Genomic DNA, 20,857 nt, shown 5'->3' on the forward strand with positions numbered 1-20,857 from the left:
AATTCTGGGTTGAAGTCATGCAGACTTTAATAGGATGAGGCAGAGATTGTCCACAGTAAACTGGAAAGCGTTGCTAATAGGTAAAATAATCAAGGAATTTTGGAAGGTGTTCAAAGAAACATTTAATGCTATCCAGAAGCTGTTTATACCCATGGAAAAGTCCCTCCTCACAGAAAATACAGCCATGGACATCTAAGGAGGCAAGTACCAGCATAAAATTAAGAGAAAGGGCTTATTAAAATGTGAGGAACAGTACACATACCACAGAATGGGACAAAAACAAAGATAAACAAAGGGCCACAGAGTGACTTACAAGAGTGGCTAAAATGGATTATGAAAGAAAATCTGCAAGAGACATAAAAGACAGGAAGAAGAGATTTTATAGTTGTATGAAGGCTAAATGTGAAGGCTAGTTTAGAGTACTATTGGCCAACTGAAGGCTGAGAGTGGGAATATTGTCAAGTCCATGGGGAAATGGAAACATGCTGAATGATTATTTTGCTTCAGTATTCCCAGCAGAAAGGAGAAAGCTTGCCAGATGTCCCAAAGAAATTAAGAGAGGGACACGGTCTAAATAAAAGTAATTTATGTAAATCATCAGTAATGGGGAAATTAATGGAACTGAAGAGTCACAAATCCCCAGGACATGATGATTTCCATCCATGGATATTAAAGGAGATAGGAGAGCACATTCCTGTTGCCCTCACCATAATCTTTCAGTTCCCTGGATTCAGGAGTTGTACCTCTGGATTGGAAATATGCTCATGTCATGCCGCTCATTAAGAGGGGTAACAGAGGGAAACCAGGGAATTATAGACAAGTTAGCCTAACAGCTGTGGTGTGAAAATTGTTGGAATCTATAATCAAGGATAAGATAACTGATCACCTCAAAAAAATTCAGTTAATCAGGGAGTGTCAGCATGAATTCATGAAGGGTGGGTTATACCTGACAAACCTCATTGAGTTTTTTGAAGAGATGACAAAGATGGTGGACACAGGTAAGTCAATGGATGTTGTTTATGTGGACTTCCAGAAGGCTCATGATAAAGTATGTAAAATCCCCAGTTTACCTAACTTTCAGATCCATATTAGTATAAAACACTGAGCAAATGTTTCTACTGAACAAGAGTCAATATTTATTAAAGTAAAAAGCTCTAGCTGCAGGGAAACAATTATAAAATGTTGGCATGTAATGCTACTAATTGAAACTCTAATCCTTTCATATACTACCTCTTATACATACAAAAACAGACAAACAGACAGGGCAAAATGGATTGTTTGGCAGAGGGTCAGCATGTTGCTTTCATTATCTTATTCAGATGCTGGCTGGCTATTTCTTAAAAAGTCTCTGACTTATCATTTAAAAGTCATGGTTTACAACAACTATTGCAAGAAAGATAAACTGGTTTTCTTCAGTTTTCCAGTGAGTTTTGACTCAGAGAAAGTGAGGACTGCAAATGCTGGAGATCAGAGTCAAGAAGTATGTTGCTGGAACAGCAAAGTTGGACAGGCATCATCCAAGGAGCAGGATCCGAGGATTCCTAATGAAGAGCTCATGCTCGAAACGTCGACTCTCCTGCTCCTCAGATGCTGCCTGACCGGCTGTACTTTTCCAGCACCACACTTTTCGACAGTGAGTTTTGACTGCAGAGAACAGAGAGACTGCTCCTGAGCTGGGTAAGAATCACACACTTCTCCCTCTCTGTCTTTCTGTCAATTGTTTCCCAGTTCCATGCTGTTCACTCACCTGAAAACTAACTATAAAGTTGTTGGCAGACAAAAAGATCTCTAACCTTGATAACTGGTCACTAGTCCATTCAGCAATCAACCTCTTTTTTCCAGGAAAAGCTGCATCTGCACACCCCTTGGTTCCAAATTATCTGTAACTCAAACTTCAGTTACTATGACAGTGCCTACAATGGGTGTTAGGTTATCAGCTTCCAGAATGTAAGCCACCTTTTCAAACTTTACTTTTAAAACTCTTTCTCATTTCAGTTTACATGCTTTGAAAACACAAAATAAAAATGTGGTCTTTAAAGGGGGATGAATGAGAGGGCCGCAAAGGGAGGAGAAGCGGAGAAGTAAGGGGCTGCAAAAAGGGAAGAAGAGGTTTCAAGAGAGCATGAGGGATGACAATTGGTATACAAGTGGGCTCCAAATGGGACAGAGAGAAAGAGGGATGCAAATAGTTGAGAAGGACGGGTTTGTAAAGAGTTAAGATGAGGTCAACTATTAGGGAATGGAGACAAAACCCAAAGGGGAAAAGCAGGAGTCTGGACAGAGTGGTTGGTAGAAGGAGGCTATGATTGCAAAAGTGGGAGGTAGAGACTGTAACCGGAGGGGCAGATAGTTAGAAATAAGGCTGCAAGTCAAAGCATGGAGAAAGGGGTTTCAAAAAATAGAGATAAAACCTACCAGCAAAGGAATACTTAGGTAAATAGAAGTCTGGAAAACATGAAATCATTCAGTTAACTAATTTGTTCAAATTAGTATGGAATATCTAGCTTAAGTTTGCATATGTTCATGAGTTACAATAAGGGGAAGAAATGCAATGAATTCTATTGTAACTACCACTGTTTCAGTTGTTAAATTTAAATTTGGAATCAAATACTAAGGGTATATAGTTGCTTTGTTTCATTTTATCAGCATTTATGATAGAATTGCATTAGCTGTGATTAACCAGTCTTCAGAAAGTGTTTAATATGATTTCTATCTTGTGTACAAGTGTGTGAATTATTTCATTAAAAAAAAATTTGTTAGTAACTTATTCCTGTTGCTTTATACCAATTCAAGTACAGTGGGGTATAGGAAATGAATAATTTAGAGTCATAGAGATGAACAACTTGGAAACAGACCTTTTGGCCCAACTTGTCCATGCTGACCAGATATCCTGACCCAATCTAGTCCCGCCTGCCAGCACTTGTCCCATATCCATCTAAACCCTTCCTATTCATATACCCACCCAGATGCCTTTTAAATGTTGCCTCCACCACTTCCTCTGGCAGCTCATTCCATACAAGTACCACCCTGTGTGAAAACGTTGCCCCTTAGGTCTCTTTTCCATCTTTTTCCTCTCACCCTAAATGTACGTTCTCTAGTTCTGGACTCCCCAACCCCAGGGAAACGACTTTGTCTATTTACCCTATCCATGCCCCTCATGATTTTATAAACCTATAAGGTCACCCCTCAGCCTCCGATGCTCCAGGGAAAATAGCCGCAGCCTATTCAACCTCTCTCTATAGCTCAAATGCTCCAAGCCTGGCAACACCTTTGCAAATCTTTTCTGAACACCTTCAAGTTTCACAATATCCTTCCAATAGGAAGGAGACCAGAATTGCACACAATATTCCAAAAGTGGCCTAACCAATGTCCTGTACAGCCGCAACAAGACCTCCCAACTCCTATACTCAATACTCTTTTTTTCACTATCCTATCTACCTTGATTCTACTTTCAAGGAGCTATGAACCTGCACTCCAAGGTATCTTTGTTCAGCAACACACCCTAGGACCTTACCAATAAATGTATAAGTTCTGCTAAGGTTTGCTTTCCCAAAATGCAGCACCTCGCATTTATCTAAATTAAACTCCATCTGCCACTCCTCAGCCCATTGGCCCATCTGATCAAGATCCCGTAATAATCTGAGGTAACCTTCTTCACTGTCCACTACATCTCCAGTTTTGGTGTCATCTGGAAACTTACTAACTATACCTCTGATGTCGACATCCAAATCATTTATATAAATGATGAAAAGTAGTGGACTTAGCAACGATCCTTGTGGCACTCCATTGGTCACAGCTCTCCATTCTGATGAACAACCCTCCACCACTCCCTTTGCCTTCTACCTTTGAGCCAGTTCAGTTTCTAAATGGTCAATTCTCCCTGTATTCCATGAGATCTAACCTTGCTAATCAGTCTCTCATGGAAAACCTTGTCGAACGCCTTACTGAAGTCCATATAGATCATGACTACCGCTCTGCCCTCATCAATCCTCTTTGTTACTTCTTCAAAAAACTCAATCAAGTTTGTGAGACATGATTTCCCACGCACAAAGCCATGTTGACTATCCCTATTCAGTCCCTGCCTTTCCAAATGCATATACATCCTGAGCTCAGGATTCCCTCCAACAACTTGCCCACCACCAACCTCAGGCTCACTGGTCTATAGTTCCCTGGCTTGTCCTTACCACCTTTCTTAAATAGTGGCACCAAAGTCTTCTGGTACCTCAATTGTGACTAGCGATGATAAGAATATCTCAGCAAGAAACCCAACAATTACTTCCCTAGCTTCCCACAGAGTTCAAGGGTACACCTGATCAGGCCCTGGGGATTCATCCACTGTTATGCGTTTCAAGATCTCCTCCCCTATGATATGCACATTTTTCAAGATATCTCATCTATTTCCCTTCATTCTATATCTTCCATGTCCTTTTCCACAGTAAACACAGATGCAAAATACTTGCTCAATTCCTCCCCCATCTCCTGCGGCTCCACACAAAGGCTGCCTTGCTGATCTTTGCGGGGCCCTATTCTCTCCCTAACTACCCTTTTGACCTTAATGTATTTGTAAAAACCCTTTGGATTCTTCATACTCTATTTGCCAAAGCTATCTCACGTCCTCTTTTTGCCTTCCTGATTTCCCACTTGGGTTTACCCCTACTGCCTTTATACTCTTCCAAGGATTCACTTGATCTATCCTATCTACACTTGACATATGTTTCCTTCTTTTTCTTAACCAAACCCTCAATTTCTTTAGTCATCCTGCATTCTCTATACCTACTAGCCTTTCCTTTCACCCTAACAGGAATATACTGCATCTGCACTCTTGTTATATTGTTTTTGAGGGCTTCCCATTTTCCAACCACCGCTTCACCTGTGAACATCTGCCCCCAATCAGCTTTTGAAAGTTCTTGCCTAATACCGTCAAAATTGGCCTTTCTCCAATTTAGAACTTCAAACTTTTAGATCTGGTCTATCCTTTTCCACCACTATTTTAAAACGAATAGAATTATGGTCGCTGGCTCCAAAGTGCTCCCCCACTGACACCTCAGTCACCTGCCCTATCTTATTTTCCAAGAGTAGGTCAGGTTTTATGCCTTCTCTCATAGGTACATCCACATACTGAATCAGAAAACTAAAATATGTAGTTCCCAAAGATCAAAAATTCATCCTCTATACAATTTTGAGCCCTCAAAATTTAAAAAAAAACTTTTGACCCTGGCTTCATGGGGTTAGAAATCAATGTCGAGAAATAACCAAATTCATTTTCTCAAATTAACAGCACTGTCCGATCACATGTATTCTACTCAGACAGGGATGCCTTGTAACGATGATGAGATGTGGCATTGTCTGAAACATACAAAGACCTGAGTCTAACTGTGTTAAGCTGTCTATCAAAAAGTCTCTGGGACAACTGCCACAACTTGGGGATAATTCTCCAGATATCAGTAAGGAGGACTTTGTAGGATAAACTAGGTACTGTGTATTTTGTAAAATCCAGTACCAATGTTGACACATCTTTGTGATTTAAACTGTGGCATTTATATGTATAAATTTTAATGTTAGTTCCTGTAAGCTTGGATTTCTGATTTTAAATTAGTAGCTTGTGTGTTATCTGTACACCTGAAGTTATTAATTAACTTAAGAGCATTCCTGAAAGTATGGAAATTTATTTGAAAAATACCTTTTGATGTCTGGATGTAGGGTGAATGCATTTAGTGCACTAATTGACCTTTGCTTATCTTAGATTGTTTGAGAAATATGATAAATAATGGGGCCTCAAAGATTTGATGAACAGTTCTGAAATCTAGAACATAGAACATAGAACATAGAACAATACAGCACAGAACAGGCCCTTCGGCCCACGATGTTGTGCCGAACTTCTAACCTAGATTAAGTACCCATCCATGTACCTATCCAAATGCCGCTTAAAGGTCGCCAATGATTCCGACTCTACCACTCCCACGGGCAGCGCATTCCATGCCCCCACCACTCTCTGGGTAAAGAACCCACCCCTGACATCTCCCCTATACCTTCCACCCTTCACCTTAAATTTATGTCCCCTTGTAACACTCTGTTGTACCCGGGGAAAAAGTTTCTGACTGTCTACTCTATCTATTCCTCTGATCATCTTATAAACCTCTATCAAGTCACCCCTCATCCTTCGCCGTTCCAACGAGAAAAGGCCGAGAACTCTCAACCTATCCTCATACGACTTCCTCTCCATTCCAGGCAACATCCTGGTAAATCCTCTCTGCACCCTCTCCAAAGCTTCCACATCTTTCCTAAAGTGAGGCGACCAGAACTGCACACAGTACTCCAACTGTGGCCTAACCAAAGTCCTGTACAGCTGCAACATCACTTCACGACTCTTGAATTCAATCCCTCTGCTAATGAACGATAATACTCCATAGGCCTTCTTACAAACTCTATCCACCTGAGTTGCAACCTTCAAAGATCTATGTACATAGACCCCAAGATCCCTCTGTTCCTCCACCTGACTAAGAACCCTACCATTAACCCTGTATTCCGCATTCTTATTTGTTCTTCCAAAATGGACAACCTCACACTTGGCAGGGTTGAACTCCATCTGCCACTCCTCAGCCCAGCTCTGCATCATATCTAAGTCCCTCTGCAGCCGACAACAGCCCTCCTCACTGTCCACAACTCCACCTATCTTCGTATCATCTGCAAATTTACTGACCCACCCTTCGACTCCCTCATCTAAGTCATTAATAAAAATTACAAACAGCAGAGGACCCAGAACTGATCCCTGCGGAACTCCACTTGTAACTGGGCTCCAGGCTGAATATTTACCATCTAATAACTGGGCTCCAGGCTGAATATTTGTTTTTCTTTAAGCTGAAGAGAAATGTCCTTGCAGATTTAACTTTGAGTGATCATGATTTAGAGATGCTGGTGTTGGACTAGGGTGTATAAAGTTAAAAATCACACAACAGCAGGTTATCGTCTAACAGATTTAATTGGAAGCACTAGCCTTCAGAGTGCTGCTCCTTCATCAGATGGGGAGTATAAGATTGTAAGACACAGAATTTATAGCAAAAGTTTACAGTGTGTTGTAACTGAAATTATATATTGAAAAAAACCAGGATAAAGACACAAACCCTCTCTCATATGCTCACACATACACTCACACACTGACCCTCTCACAGACTTATACCCCTTTACACTCAGACTCAGACACATACACACACTCTCTCACAGACACCCATAACACGCCTACCCCCCCACTCCCCCAGCCACACACACACATAAGTTTGTGGGGTGAATCTGTACTTGCAGAATGACATTTTACTTTGCTCAAAAACTGCACAAATCCATGTAAGATTCTGTAAATCCGTTTTTTAGATTAGAATCAGTCTGACCATTGTGGCACAGATAACCTCACTCAGGGAAGCTCACACCTTCAATGCGACGACCTGTGAACTAATCTGAGCTCATCCCCGACACTATCCCATCATCATCTATGTGCTTATCCAAGGATTGTTTAAATCTCCCTACTGTGGCTGAGTTAGCTACATTGGCAGATAGGGCACTCCACGCCCTTACCCTCTGAGTAAAGAACATGTCTCTTACATCTGTCTTAAATCTATCACCCCTCAATTTGTAGTTATGCCCCCTCGTACAAGCTGACGTCATCATCCTAGGAAAAAGACTTTCACTGTCTATCCTATCTAATCCTCTGATCATCTTGTATGTCTCTATCAAATCCTCTCTTAGCCTTCTTCTTTCCAATGAGAATAGGTAACAATGATAACAATGCTTAAACAAGCAGCTAATCTTGCAATTAGTATTAAATTACTTACTTTTTCCAGAACATGTAGTAGCAATATTTTTAATCCTTTTAACAATGTTAAAAAGCACAAAAATAAGAAAGAAAATGTTTTTTTTCCAATGTATCAGGATTTCCTCAGTGTCCTGATGCACAACTTCAGTCATACACCCAATCTTTGAGTATGTGGAGATTGGAAGATTTGGCCAAGATTTTTTTTTCCAATGCATAATTTCTTTTCATTAATGCATTGCTCTGAAAATTAACTCTTACCTGAAAAATCTGTAATCTGGTACTGGCTTCTGCAGGTGGAATACCTGCAACCATTGGACCTTCCTAAAACAAGATAATATAACACAATGTTCACAGAAGTGTCGACATGTAGAGAAACAACAATGAATTTCTTTCATGGAATCTCAAACTAATAATCAAAATATAAAGATAATGTTACCAAGTGTAAACCAAGACTAAAATTAACACCTTATGTTTAGAGAGAGCTTTAAACTTATCAGCTATCGCTGTTGTCCTTCAATTCAAAGGTGACAGTTACCTGGCTTCTCTTATAGAGCTTCACGTAACTCAAATACCAAAACCAGACCATCACATTGTGGGACATTTCACAAGATAATGGGATCCAGAGAGCAGGATTTGCTTTCTTCTATTTTCTTCTCTGCTGCTTCTACCTCATAATTAAGGCATTTAAACTCAAACATTGTTGCAGAATGATGGAAAAATTGTTGACATTTGGAATAATTGGTAGCAAGCTCTTTCCAATCATTGATGTTAATGGTGTCTCTCTTCAAGGAGAGCTTCAGAGTATTTTTACAGCATTTTCTTTGTTCTCCCTTTTGAGAGCTTGGAGTCCATTTGAGAGCTTGGAAAGGACAAGTTTTGAATGAATACATATTGAGCTGCCTTTAAGAAATGTACTAGTGTTTGTTTGACACTCTTTCCCTTGTATACAGGCGTGCAATTGAGGTAGCTGGTGGACTTTATGTGGCAGTTTTATGGATTGCTGATAGCCCATTTATGTTTACCAAAACACAGAAAGTGATGACAGGAACTGGTCTGTACTCCAGGCTATTTGTGGCTTGCAGTGTTCTTTGTTTAAAAAAATAAATCACTGGCTGAGTAGTTCATAGAATGCGGAACTGGCTTAACTATTTTGATGCAGGATCTCCATGTCAATGATGGCCTACTGAGAGAGATGGCTGATGAAGTAGAAGAAGTGTTCAACATTAGATTAGATTACATACAGTGTGGAAACAGGCCCTTCGGCCCAACAAGTCCACACCGACCCTCCGAAGAGTAACCCACCCCCCTATATTTACCCCTGACTAATCCACCTAACACTACGGGCAATTTAGCATGGCCAATTCCCCTAACCTGCACATCTTTGGACTGTGGGGGGGAACCGGATCACCCAGAGGAAACCCACGCAGATATGGGGAGAATGTGCAAACTCCACATAGTTGCCTGAGGCGGGAATTGAACCCCGGTCTCTGGCGCTGTAAGGCAGCAGTGCTAACACTGAGCTACCGTGCCGCTCCCATATTCAAGACTTCTTGACATTGTTTTTAACATTCTTCCTGGGTCTGCCTGGCATCAATAGACCTTTCAGAGGAACCTCTAAGATAATTAATGTCACAATGGGAAATTGTTCTTAGCTGTAGCTATAAAGAAATATAATTATTCCCTTGAATATACTATCTCCTACACTTACAAAATTCCTTTACTCTACATAGACACAAATATTCTCTCATACACTGGAGCCATGACTACTTCACTTTTCACTCTCTAGACTTGCCCTTATCCTTGGAAGGATCAAGATATTGAACCATTTAGGTAAGGGAAAAGCTAAAATCTTATTTGCTTGATTCATCATCTTCCAAATCATCTTTTAAATCCTTCTCCCCCAAAGACTCTGGGGGAAAGCCTGAAAGATGGTTTCACCAATTTCCTGAACAAGTACAATGTTTCTTTGGAGGATGTGGAAGTCTATATATGCTGTTACAATGCAGAGCCAAACCCCTCTGTTAAATAAAATCAAATAACCAGAAAGGTGTGCCTCACCTTGTAATCTGTTAAAAGTTTAAGGGAGTGTAGGAGTACTTGCAATTTGCAATATTTAAAGAAAAATAACAATTTATTTTCATAAAAGAACACTAAACAAAAAGTATTAAAAGTCCAAGCCCCCTTTTATTAACTAATTCCTATCTGACCCCAACTCTAAAAATGCTGCTCCATTAACACAATTATTAAACACTACATTAACTTAATCTCAAGTCTACACAGTCTCTATATTGTCCACTGTCTTCAATGTTCCGTCTGCTGATCTCCCTAGGTTGTCTTACTTTTTACTGTTTTTACAGGAAAAGGTGTGTTTTGATAGAGGGTACCTTCTTATTTCTTTGAGAGAAAGATGTTAGATGGGCAGTTAGCTCTCTGGCTCTACGGTAGTTGGTCTGCAGTTCGGTGGCAATTGCTCTCACCAATTTTCAAAATGAGTCAAACATGGACTACGTCTATTACCCTGCCTTCGTCAACCTTCCTGGTCACTTCATCAAAGAGCTCTAATAAATGTGTGATACATGATCTCCCATGCACAAAGCCATGCTGACTATTCCTAATTAAACCCTGTCTTTCCAAATGCATGTATATCTTATCTCAGAATCTTCACAAGTAATTTACCTATCACAGATGTTAGGCTTATGGGTTGACCAGTTCCCAGGTTTTCCTTTGTAGCCCTTTTTGAATAAGGGCACAACATTCATTACCCTTCAGTCTTCTGGGACCTCACCCGTGGCTAACAATGATGCAAAAAAATCAGCCAAGGACCCCACAATTCCTGCTCTGCCTCTTGCAAGTGTTCCTGGATATATCTGGTCAGGACATTTGAATTTTTCAATTTTCATTTTAATCCCACATCTCAAACCTCTGAACTTGCACTTGCCCAATTGGGCGTGAATTGTGATTTAAAATTATGACAAATTGATTGCTGACCCTGCAGACAGAGAAAAGAGTGGCATGCCGACTCTACATTAATCTATTTTGTAACATTAAGTTGGTTTAATATTGATTTTTACAGAAAAGCTTACCCTTTCATATTGTCGTCCATATTTGAGCACTTCTTTCTGGAAAACATCTACAGACTCCAGCAGATTAGCCTTAAATTTGGGTTGGACTTGGACCAATTCATCCTGCACATTTCTCTGTTAGGACAAACAATTATACCACAGTGTCAAAGATAAGCCCTGCAATTGTTTTGCGTCAAGTTAATCATGGGTAGTTTAAAACAAACAACCAGTTGAAAAGATCAGTGAAATAGAGTAATAGGTTTTGCTATAAAAACTGAAAGAATCTATTGGTTAATATGTCTAAATACTATCTAATCCAAGGTTATTGACCTGCGTTGAGCCGAGGTTTTTGGAAGGTTTTTCATCATGAAATCTTGCAAGCTTTCTTGCTGCAATAACAACCTATGGTGTCCCTCTCATCCAATATTTTTCCCATCATATAATTCTCCCTTCTTGGAACATCTTACCACTTAGCTGACATCCAATGAAAGACATGCATCTCGACAAGCACTATCATGCTGCATCAAAATCCAGCCAATTGAGCTAATCGATCCCTTGAGCTGAATAAGGTTTAGATAGGGCTATTGTTAATGTGATACCATTGCCCTTTGTCCTTCAACATCCTACTCCTTGCCTAGCCTTTTGTGCAAAAGTGCGCGTATGAATGAGATGGTCAGCAATGTCTGGGGCAGGGAGGAGTGCAGCATATGGTGATCTAATGCACTGGAGTTGCCCAGAATAGGAATCCTGGATCTGGTAATGGGTAATAAGGTTGGTTTAATAGACAACTTCAAATTAAAAGATCCACCAGAAAGTAATGATCATAACAGGATAGAAGTTAATATTTGTTTTGATTGTGAAAAACATGGGTAAGAAATGATTGTGTTTAATTCGGTTCGATGAAATTATAGTGAAGCGAAGATAGAATCAGCTAAAGTGGACTGGGAAAATAGATAAGCAGGAAAGACAGTGAGCAAGCAGTGGCAGAAACTTAAGGAGGCAATTCATTACTCTCAGCAAAAATACATCCCAGTAAGGAGAAAAATGTTTGAGAGGGATACACCAGCCATGGCTAAGGACAGTATAAAGCAGAGAGAAAAAGCATGTAAAGAGGCAAAAGTCAGTGAAAGATCCGATAAATTCAGAATCCAGTAAGGAAGACTAAAGAGATGATAAAGAAAATAAACTATGAGGGCAAACTAACAAGGAATGCAAACACTGACAATAATAGCTTCCTTAAATATATGGAAAGGAAGAGAGAGGTTAAAGAGAACATCGGCTTCTTAGAAAATGAACTGGGTAAATAGTTACTGGGTAAATAGGAAATGGAAGCGGTGTTAAATGATATTTTGCACTAGGCTTTATAGTGGAAGATACTTCAAGTATCCTGCTAATACTAAAGAAGACAGGGGAGGAATTAAATACTATCACCAGCACCGCAGAAGTAGGATAAGACAAGCTAATGGGCTGAAGGGCAGATAAATCCCCTAGTCCTGAAGGATTACATTCAAGGATCTGAAATGAAGTAGCTACAGAGAAAGTGGATGCATTGTTATAATTTTCTAAAAGTCCTGGAGTTTTGGAAACTGTCAAATTGACATTCCTATTCAAAAAGGGAGGGAAGTAAATAGTAGAAAGACAAAACATTCCCAATCTCTCTGCATGGCAAAGAAGCTCAATATCCCACTCCCACAATGTCCACCTGCCTCCCTCAATATCCCACTCCCACAATGTCCACCTGCCTCTCTCAATATCTCACTCCCACAATATCAGCCTGTCTCCCTCAATGTCCCACTCACTCAATGTCCTGCTCTTTTCCTCAATTTCCTACTCACTCAATATCTCCCTCCCTCCCTCGATGTTCCAATCTCTCAATATTTCACTCTTTCCCTCAATATCTTACACCGTCTATATGCCTCTCTCTCTCTCGACAACATGGCATGGCGTCCTCTCTGCCTGGTGATCTCCTGATCTCCCAAACTGAAGAAGATGTAATTTGGGATCTTTGTACCTGAGCTGGCACCATAAGCAGCAACGTGTACACTTTTCACTGTGCCCATTTGAATACATATGACAATAAAGCTACTTCTAATTCCAATCTATTGTTGGAAAATGTTGGAATCAATTATTAAGGAAGTAATAACAGCATTTTGGAAAATCATAATCAAATCAAGAAGAATCAGCAAGGCTTTGTGAAATGAAATTTGTGCCTGTCTAACTTATTGGAGTTTTTGAGGAAGGCCCAACCATAGTGAATAGAGGGGAACCAGTAGATGTATTGTTTTTTGACTTCCACAAGAAATTCGACAAAATGCTTCACAAAATGTTAAATAATAAGAGTTCACGGCATTGGAGGTAGCACATTGACTTGGATTGAGAATGGGCTAATGGGCAGGAAACAGAGACTGGGAAAAAAAAAGAGATATTTTTCTGGTTCACAAGCTTTAACCAGTGGAGTTCCACAGGGTCCACAATTGTTTATAAAACATATTAATACCTTGGTGGAAGGAAGTGAATTTACTGTAGTCAAATTTGCAAATGACAGAAAAATGGGCAGAAACGAAGTGCAAAGTGGAAAAAAAGTTTAAAAAGTGATGTTTCTATGACTCTAATTTGAAAGATAATTTGACTTCACTTTCATAAAAATGTATCGATTCTTATTAATTGTATTGCTTTTTCAAAGAGCCCTATTATAGGATTTATCATATTTTTGACACCAGGAAGGATGGGAGACAACATCAAAAAAGAGGCATATGTTAGGTGTTGACAACTGGGATCATGTAAATTTCTTAGCACATACAAGAGGTGTAGGGGCATTCTTAAAAGGGAAATCAGGAGGACTGAAAGGTGATATGAGATAGCCTTGGAGATAAGGTTAAGGATAATCCAAAAGATTCTATAAGTGCGTTAAGAGCAAAAGATCAACTCAGGAGACAATAGGGCCCTTTAAAGATAAACGAGGTCATTTATGTGTGAAACCATAGGAGATGGGAGAGATATTAAAAGAATATTTAACATCAGTTTTTTACTGCGGAGAAAGACATGGAGGCTATAGAACTTGCGGAAATAAATATTGATGACCTGAAAGCAGCTCACATTACTAAAGAGGAGGAGCTGGAGATTAAAAAAAACATAAAGGTGGATAAATTTCCGGGACACGATCAAGTGCATTCAAGGAAATTAGGGAAAAAATTGTGGGGCTCCTAACAGATACATTTGTCTCATCGATAGCCACAGGTGTGGTACCGGAGAACTGGAGGAAGGCTAATGTTATGTCTGTATTCAAGAAAGGCTGTAAGGAGAAGCATGTGAACTATAAACTGATGGTGGTTCGTATGTGAAATGAACTGCCAGAGGAAGTGGTTGATGCAGTTTCAGTTACAACATTTAAAAAGCATTTGGACTGGTACATGGATAGCAAAGGTTTAGAGGAATATGGGCCATACACACAGGTAAGTGGGGATTTTTAAGGCCAAAGGACATAAGAGCAGAAATTACACCATTCAGCCCATCAAGTTTGCTCCACCAAACAATTATGGCTGATAAGTTTCTCAACCCCACTCTCCAGTTTTCCCCCTTCATAATCCTTGATCTCCTTTATACTCAAGAACCTACCTAACTCCGTCTTAAATAGACTCAATGACCTGGCCTCCACTGCCTTCTGTGACAATGAATTCCATAGATTTATCACTCTCTGGCTGAAGAAGTTTCTCCATTCTTCAGTTCTAAAAGGTCTTCCCTTTACTCTAAGGCTGTGCCCTCAGGTCCTAGTCTCTCCTACCAAGGGAAACATTTTCCCAATATCTACTCTGTCCAAGCCATTCAGTATTCTGTAAGTTTCATTAGATCCCCCCTCATCCTTTTAAATTCCATCAGGTATAAACCCAGAGTACTCAAAACAGTCCTCATATGCTAAGTTTTTCATTTCTGGGACCATTCTCGTGAACCTCCACTGAACATGCTCCAGGGCCAGTATATCTTTCCTGAGATATGAGGCCCAAAACTGTGTACTATACTGTGTGTGGTCTGACCAGAGCTTTATAGAGCCTCAGACGTACATCTCTGCTTTTATATCCAAGTCCTCTCAAAATAAATGCCATCATTGCATTTGCCTTCCTAACTACTGACACAACCTGCAAGCTTGCCTTGAGAGAATCCTGGACCAGAACACCCAAGTCTCTTTACACTTCAGACTTCTGAATTTTCTCCCTGTTTAGAAAATAGTCCATGACTCTATTCTTCCTATCAAAGTGCATGACTTCACACTTTCCCACATTCAAAGTTTGTGAGAAGATTTGTAGCTCGGGTGCTCGTTGTTGTGGTTCTGTTCGCCGAGCTGGGAATTTGTGTTGCAGTCGTTTCGTCCCCTGTCTAGGTGATATCCTCAGTGCTTGGGAGCGTCCTGTGAAGTGGTTTGTCTCTGCTGCTTCCGGTTGTCAATTCCAGTTGTCCGCTGTAGTGGCCGGTATATTGGGTCCAGGTCGATGTGTTTGTTGATAGAATCTGAGGATGAGTGCCATGCCTCTAGGAATTCCCTGGCTGTTCGCTGTTTGGCTTGTCCTATCATATAATTCCCACATTGTACTCCATCTGCCATTCTTTGCCCACTCTCCTAACCTGTCCTAACCTTCTGCAGCCTCCAATCTCCTCAATGCTACCTGTCCCTCTACTATCTTTGTATCATCTACAAATGCAAAATTGCCTTCAGTTCCTTCATCTAGATTGTTAATGTATAAAGTGAAAAGTTGTGGTCCCAACACAGAGCCTTGCAAACACCACTTGTCACTGGCCACCATCCTGAGAAGGACCCTTTTATCCCCACTCTCTGCTTTCTGTCTGACAGCCAAGCTTCTACCCATGCTAGCACCTTATCTCTGACCTCATGGGCCCTTATCTTACTCAGCAGCCTCCTCTGTGGCACCTTATCAAAGGCCTTCTTGAAGTCCAGGTAGAGAATATCCATTGGCTCTCCTTGGTCTAACCTGCTCATTACTTTCTCAAAGACTTCTAGCAGATTTGTCAGGCATGACCTCCCTTGATTAATCCATACTGACTTTGCCCTATTTTACTGTACACTTCCAAGTATTCAAAAAACTCATCCCTCACAATGGATTCCAGGATCTTACCCATGACCAAGGTTAAGCTAATCAATCTGCAAATTTCCATCTTTTACCTTACTCCCTTTTTAAACAGGGGTGTCACGTTAATGATTAGGATTTTTCAGTCCTCTGGGACCCTCCCTGATTCTAGCAATTCCTGAAAGATCACCACAAACGCCTCCACTGTCTCTTTAGCTGTCACCCTTAGAACTCAGTGATGTAGTCCATCTGGTGTAGGTGATTTATCCACCTTCAGGCCATTCAGTTTTTCCAGCACTTTCACCTTGGTGTTGGCCACCATACTCAGCTCTGCCCCCTCACTCTCTTGAAGTTTGGGCACTAGTCATGTCTTCCATGTGAAAGTAATTATTTGAGTTCCTCAGCGTTTTCCTTGTTTTCCACTGCTATCTCTCCAGCGTCATTTTCCAGTGGCCCAATGTCCACTTTTGCCTCTCTTTTTGCTCTCTTTTGTTTGGTTTGGGAAACTTGGTGGGCATGTTTGAGTTGGACTGAAAGGTCTGTTTCCCTGCTGTAATCCTCTGTGATGCTATACTGAGAGGTTATGTAAGTGGATAAAAGTTGGCAAATGCAGTATGATATGGGAAAATATGAAGTCATTCTTTATGGGAGAACAAAAGAACAGAGTATTAGACAATAGACAATAGGTGCAGGAGTAGGCCATTCAGCCCTTCGAGCCTGCACCGCCATTCAATATAATCATGGCTGATCATTCCTAAACAGTATCCTCTTCCTGCCTTATCTCCATAACCCTTGATTCCACTATCTTTAAGAGCTCTATCCAACTCTTTCTTAAATGAATCCAGAGACTGGGCCTCCACTGCTCTTTGGGGCAGAGCATTTCACATAGCCACCACTCTCTGGGTGAAGATGTTTCTCCTCATCTCTGTCCTAAATGGTCTACCCCGTATTTTTAAGCTGTGTCCTCTGGTTCGGCACTCACCCATCAGCGGAAACATGTTTCCTGCTGCCAGAGTGTCCAATCCTTTCATAATCTTATATGTCTCAATCAGATCCCCTCTCAGTCTTCTAAACTCAAGGGTATACAAGCCCAGTCGCTTCAGTCTTTCAGTGTAAGGTAATCCCGCCATTCCAGGAATTGATCTCGTGAACCTACGCTGCACTCCCTCAATAGCCAGAATGTCTTTCCTCAAATTTGGAGACCAGAACTGCACACAGTACTCCAGGTGTGGTCTCACCAGGACCCTGTACAGCTGCAGAAGCATCTCTTTGCTTCTATACTCAATTCCTCTTGTTATGAAGACCAGCATGCTATTAGCCTTCTTCACTACCTGCTGTACCTGCATGCTTGCCTTCATTGACTGGTGTACAAGAACACCCAGATCTCTTTGTACTGCCCCTTTACCTAAATTGATTCCATTGAGGTAGTAATCTGCCTTCCTGTTCTTGCCACCAAAGTGGATAACCATACATTTATCCACATTAAACTGCATCTGCCATGCATCTGCCCACTCACCTAACTTGTCCAGGTCACCCTGTAATCTCCTAACATCCTCATCACATTTCACCCTGCCACCCAGCTTAAGGTACCAAATCAAAGGTTATTATGGAAAATAAAAGCTTTTGGTATTGAGGGTAACATATTGAAATGGATAGAAGGTTAGCTGACTAACAGGAAGCAGAGAGTGGGAATAAGTGGGATTTTTTTGGGCTGGCAGAATTTCACAAGCGATGGGTCACAGGGGTCAGTGCTGGGCCCTCAACTCTTTTCGAGTTATAGAAATGATGTAGATGTAGGAACTAATGGTGGCTGCCAAATTTGCTGATGACTGAAAGAAATGCTTGTAAGCAAGTTGTGAAAAGCACATAAGGAGCTTGTAAAAGGAATTTAGATGGGTTAATGAGTTGACAAAGATTTAGCAAATAAACTATAATATGGGAAATTGTGAGTTATCCATTCTGGCAGAAAGAATAAACAATGTGTAAAATCTAAATGGTGAGAGATTGCAGAGCTTTGAGATGCAAATAGATCTTGGTGTTTAAGAGATGTATTTTGTTCTGTTTTTTTTTGAAGATAGGTTTTAAGGCAGAGGCAAGGAACAATCTTCCAAAGCCACTACAATATGAAATATGAAACAATAGAAATAGTCTGAATGGATGTGGTCAAGCACCCACAGAATCAGGAGTTTTAGTTTTTAGTAGCAGTTGTTGATGGATTCTCATAAGGCTCTGAATGTTTTTCCTCATGATGCTGGAGTTGGATGTGAGACAATCTGCTTTTTGAATTTGCCTTTGTCAAGGGTGTGTTTATGAAATGTTACTATATTGGAACAGTTAATTCGTAATAGTTAGTACTTTATTTTTCTGTTAAGTTTTCCAATAGAGCTAAATTGTTCCAAATTCTTCTTTCTTTTGCTGGATTTTAACTACTGTTGGTTCTGCTATAACATGGTTGTTCTGTTCTCATGCAACACCATGTTGTAACAAAGCTACGCAAAAGCAGACCATTTAAACTAATGGAGCTGGAATCACGTTCAAACTAATACATGCTTTAAAAGTTCGCACTTTACAACAGTGTCTCCAATTCGTCAATTTGCACTAGCCAAACACACATTATGACAGAACAACTTGTACAAATAAAATGTATTTTGCCTCAAATCTGGTCATTTGAACAAATCTGAAAATGTGTTGCTGGTAAAGCACAGCAGGTCAGGCAGCATCCAAGGAACAGGAGAATCGACGTTTTGGGCATAAGCCCTTCATGCCCGAAATGTCGATTCTCCTGTTCCTTGGATGCTGCCTGACCTGCTGTGCTTTACCAGCAACACATTTTCAGCTCTGATCTCCAGCATCTGCAGACCTCACTATCTCCTCATTTGAACAAATGAATTGCATCCGGAATGCAACATCTGGCACTTACCTTTAAAATAGGAAAAGGTTAGGTTCTAGGCTGTCTTCTTTTTTGGTGGGGTGTGGTCTGGCCCATAATAGTGTCCTAGTGCATGAATTGCAGAAGGATATTATGCAGGTCCATCAAGTAATCAGGAAAACTGACAGAATATTGTAGTTTATTGCAAGAGTTAGACATTGATGAAACTGCATCAGGAGTACTGTCATACAGAAGGTATTAATGTGTTTGAAGCAATTCAGAGATTTGTTACACTGAATGCAGCACATTGCCCTTTGAGAAAGGGTAAGCCTTTATTCTTTGGCGTTTAGAACAGTCAGAGCTGAATTAACTTTGACACAATCACTGGAGATAATGTGACCAGGTGGAGAGGATGTTTCCTCTTGTGGAAAAGTCTAGAACCAGAGATCATTAATTTAAAAATAAAGGGACATCCATTTAAGAGAGATGATGAGATTTTATTTCTCTCAGAGGCCAGTGAGTCTATGGAATAAGCAGGAATGTACAGTTGAGGTTAAAATCAGATCAACCCTGATCTTATGAATGGCAGTGCAGGCTCGAAGGATCAAGTGACTATTCTTTCCATAACATTATGTTAACCCTGACAACTGAACTTTTACTTTCCAGCACCACCCTCTCAACTCTGATCTCTAGCATCTGCAGTTCTCACTTTCTCCTAATAACCTTTGATGTATCAGTTTGTTAAACGTCTTTTGGAAATATAAATACATCAACAGGTTCCTCTTTATCCATAGCAGATGATACTTCCCCAAAGGACTCTGATTAGTGGGTTAAACACGATTGCCTGATTATGTCAAATTTTTGTAAGTGCCTTGCTATAACATTCTTAAATACAGCAGCTAATATTTTTCTTTTGACAGATGCTAAGCTAAGGGTCTGCAGTTTTTGCTTTCTGTCTCATTCACTTTTTGAGTCAGGTAGAATACAAATGAGTGGTTTGGAGGTGCATGTTAAAAATGTAAGACAGTATTCACGGGAAATTTTCATCTTCATATCAAATGACCAAACCAAATAGGAAGTCATAGGCCTCAATTTTCATTCCTGGGTCAGTTCAGGGGGACTGACCCAAATAGAGGTCTTATCCGGCAATCTTCACAGGGTAGAGTAGGCTGCCAATTCCTGAGGAGAGAGCTGGTCCGAAAGTCTGCATGAGGACTCTGTTCAAAGTTTAAAAATGAAGATTAAAGCATAAAGGAATCTTCCTCTTCCTTTCACCCCTCATTCCCCTCACTCTCTATGCCACCTAATGCCCTTTGTGCACCCTCATTGCCCCTCAGGCCCCCTGTGCTCTGCCAACCTGTACACCTGTCGCCATCTCAATTGCCTTCATACTCCCAACCTATGCCCATCAACTCAGTTTGATAGTCTATCATACCCCTGTGCCCAAACCTACCCTCTCACATAGCACATGATGTCTCTATTCTGCCCGATTGGAACAGGGGACTCCCAGACCGGAGGCCATCACAGGCAATTCCCAGACCAGGCAGGTATGGGAGTTGACTCCCATATCAGAGGTCAGCGTGGGAGATGAGTCCCCTACTGGAGGCCGACATGGGAAGATGAATCCTGGAGGTGAGGCCGGCAAAGGGAGGCTATTCTCAGATGCGAATCCCAGACTGAGGTCATAGTGGGAGGCGGGTCCTGGCCTGGAGGTTGCTGTGGGGAGATGAGGCCTTGAGCTTTGAAGTGAGGCCTTGAGCTTTGAAGCCCAGTATGGTCTAGAAACTTAGGCCGGTGCAGTCTGGAGGCTCAGTGCTGGCACAGATTGGGGTGAAAAGGACCGTAATTCAAGTATTTTGTTCTTCCTTTTTATTCTTATGCTGGAGTTTTATTTATTATTCTTTCAAACATGTTCCACATAATTAAGCATCTATACCAGGGCATCTTGTACCTAAGATAGTGCCATAAGTGGCGACATTGCAAACTTTTCACTGCACTTATTTGAGTGCATGTGACAATAAAGCTAATTCAATTTAATTATATT

At 40.7% G+C, this 20,857-nt stretch overlaps 1 protein-coding gene across 1 annotated transcript in view; it reads right to left on the minus strand.

Moving 5' to 3' along the window:
- The window catches only part of LOC122540179 (dynein axonemal heavy chain 8-like), a 1,258,818-nt gene that overhangs the window by 617,148 nt on the left and 620,813 nt on the right, over positions 1 to 20,857 (minus strand). Inside the window, exons 30-31 of the mRNA XM_087976819.1 lie at positions 10,888 to 11,001; positions 8,063 to 8,125 (exon numbers count right to left, since the gene is read on the minus strand). Coding sequence (XP_087832945.1) covers positions 8,063 to 8,125; positions 10,888 to 11,001 — 177 coding nt within the window. The remainder of the gene's footprint in view (positions 1 to 8,062; positions 8,126 to 10,887; positions 11,002 to 20,857) is intronic.

Source organism: Chiloscyllium plagiosum, unplaced genomic scaffold (genome assembly GCF_037043375.1).
Source record: "Chiloscyllium plagiosum isolate Xiang-an unplaced genomic scaffold, Cpla_swu_hap1 HiC_scaffold_3, whole genome shotgun sequence".
Classification (NCBI taxonomy): Eukaryota; Metazoa; Chordata; class Chondrichthyes; order Orectolobiformes; family Hemiscylliidae; genus Chiloscyllium; species Chiloscyllium plagiosum.